Source organism: Leishmania panamensis, assembly GCF_000755165.1.
Source record: "Leishmania panamensis strain MHOM/PA/94/PSC-1 chromosome 16 sequence".
Classification (NCBI taxonomy): Eukaryota; Euglenozoa; class Kinetoplastea; order Trypanosomatida; family Trypanosomatidae; genus Leishmania; species Leishmania panamensis.
The window spans coordinates 381,141-383,915 of record NC_025861.1 but is presented as its reverse complement, the minus strand read 5'-3'; the positions used below and the strand labels follow the sequence as shown (position 1 = coordinate 383,915).

General features: G+C 58.9%; 1 protein-coding gene across 1 annotated transcript; it reads right to left on the bottom strand.

Annotated features, from left to right (window-relative positions):
* Nucleotides 1–2,195, bottom strand: LPMP_161000 (hypothetical protein; the record flags this gene model as incomplete). The annotated part of the gene is made up of 1 exon (XM_010699325.1): nt 1–2,195. A coding segment is annotated over one exon (2,195 nt), but the record flags the coding sequence as incomplete, so codon positions are not given.
* Between the last annotated feature and the right edge of the window lie 580 nt (nt 2,196–2,775).

Sequence of the window (2,775 nt, the reverse complement as noted above, 5' to 3'; positions counted from 1 at the left end):
TGCTTCACCTCGTCCATTCTCTGCTTGTTTGCTGCAATGTCGTTTGTCGCTCGCATGTACATCACTTCGGCCGCTGGATTGCGGTACAGCGAGGCTGGTGCACAACCGTCCTCGTTGTCAAGGAAGATCGAAACGTTCGGCGCGTACTTGACGAGGTGCTTGGAAAACTCCTCCACGAGCGCATCAATGAAAGGAACCATCTCTTTCGGCGGTGTATGTGCCAGCGCCGCTGTTGTGGCAGCCGCGGCAGCCTCCATCACGTCCTTCAGATGCACTAAGTAAGGGATAAACTTTGCAGAGGCTTCCCATGGCCTCGCCATGATGAAGGCGTTGTAGAGGAATGGTACGAAGAGGTCCCTGGCACGGCGATCGCGATGGTGCAACTGAATAGCAGCGAACTCGTCACGGAACCGCACAGACCAGTGCCGAAACATGTTCGTGCAGTACACGAACGGTACGTGGGTGGCGTAGTAGTGCCTCTGCGCGGCCGTTTGGCGTCCTTCCGGCAGCGACGTGGTAGAGCTGAGATTTGACAAGGCTGCCTCCCAGTAAGAAGACGTGTTCGCAGCTTTGAGCAGCTCAGAGAAAGCGAGCATGTAGCGAGCCTCTTGCTCGAGTTCCGCACAAGTGGCGACGCCGCCATCCTCTAAACTCGAGCTGCGACATCGTGCTCGCGCCACTAACTCCCTTACCTTCGGCTCCAGGGAGGCAAACAGCTCATGGCTAGCCAACTGCTTCTCCTCCGCGTACGACTTGAGCAGCCTTCGCCACCTGTCCAGAAGGGGCTGTGGAAGGTAGTCCTCATGCAGATGCTCAAGGTAGTAGATGTTGAAGAGCTCCGTGTTCGCCACCCCCTCCGCCCACGACACACCCTCATCCCCTCTCCATCCCTCCGCCACACGTCCCTCTTCCGTCCGCACGATCGTACCGCCGTACTCGTTGAAGAGGTCCGTGATCGCGACGTCGCGGTTCACAAAGTAGTCGTCGTTCATGTACACGTGCACGGCCGTCATGTTGCGCACGCGCCACAGGTGCTGCTCGATCACGTGCGAGTCCACCGTCAGCCGCATCCCGTACGGCATCACAGCGTCCTGGTGCACCGTCGTCACGCGCAGGTGCGTCCCGCTCGACCGCAGCGCCTGCACGCGCGCGTCGCCGCACAGCCCGGCAAGGAAGTTCTTCGCGCCGTCCACCCACGTCGGGTGGTGCCCGGGCGACACCACCACCACGCGGCCGCGGTGCCACCGCACGTGCTGCTCCAGGCTGCGCAGGCTGTGCCGCAGCTCGTCCGTCTCGCGATCACGTTCGTCGACTTGTAGCCTGCTTGTGGAATTGCCAAAGAGCTGCAGAAGCTCGCCGTTGCGCCTGCCAAGAAGCGACTGAAAGGCGGTGCACCGGGAAGCCAGCTGGGACAGCAGTGATGTCAAATTACTCGATCCGTCTTCGGTGATGGAAGGCGCAGTATAGCCACTCAGGAAGTACTGCTTCTCTAGAGCCAGGATCTGCGGCCCACATTTGACGCGGAGTCGCTTACGATAAAAGTGATTCGACTCCGTACCATTCACGAAGCTGTACACGATGTCCAGCGCATCGTAGCGTTCGTAAAGCTCCGCCGGGGTGAAGGTGCGCCACATTGTGCGCAGGTGCGGCAGCGGTGCGGTACCGGGCTGCCGCACCAGTGAATGGCCATCCACAACTGCATATACAGGTCGCACTGCTGAGTCGCCAGTGTCGCCCGTCAAGCGAAACGCGTTCGGATCCGTTTCGCCCATGACAACGAACGCCGCATTCGTCTTCAGCCTGTGCGGTGTCTTGCGGAGATGCTCCTCAATTTGACGTGCGTGCAGCTCGCGTTCTCTCTGCTGGTCCGCTTTGCTCATGTCCCGGAAAGCAAAGCTACGCACCGCAAAGTCGACGGTCGCGGAGGTGCCGCTGCTCCAGCGGTTCCACAGCGAAAACGACGCGCTGAAGAAGACTGTGGACATGACGCTGGTCATCTCCACTACTTCCATGAGAAAGAACACGCCAAACCCCACGAGGAACATGAAAGAGAGAAAGATGGCGCAGCCACCGCCAGCTCTCTCGGAGCCGCACGCCGCTCCAACCCGCCTACCCATCCGCATCACGTTGCGCATGTACAGTGAAGCGAACGCCCTGCATCGCGACCGCCTCGCCTCTTTTGTAGGAGAGGACATATAATGCCTAGAGAGAGCGGAAGGGAAAGAGGGTAGCGCCCCCCTTAGACACTCCCTTACAGGAGGTGGCGGGGTGGGGGAGGATGTAAAGCTGAGCAAAGGGCCTGGGATGTTCGTGGGGTGTGTGTCAGCGGCCCCTCAGGGAAAGAGGGAGGGAGGCGAGAAAGCGCGATAGAAGGGCCGCGAAGACCGCACTGACGACGAGCTAGAGAGCGCGAGCGAGCAATAACGCAGACGATCAGGCGCTACAGCGAAGCAGAACAAAATAAAGTAAGGTAAAGCCTAAAGATAGAAGTAAAGAGTGAGTAAATGAGTGAGCGAGTGGAGTGAGTGGGTGACATCCCAGCAGTGTGGTGAGAGGAGGACGAAGAGGAGAGAAAAAAAAGGGGGCAACGTGGCGTGAGTTGTGCGTTTGTGAGCTGACGTAACGCGGTGGCTCGGATGCGATGCAGATTTGGAGCAGCTCTATGTAGGAGCTCCGCGCAGGACTCTGGAGAACCAACTCCACCTCACCTACAAGGAGGGGGCTGCTCAGCACTCTCTCAGGGAGGTACTGAATGGCTACTGAAATATATGCAAA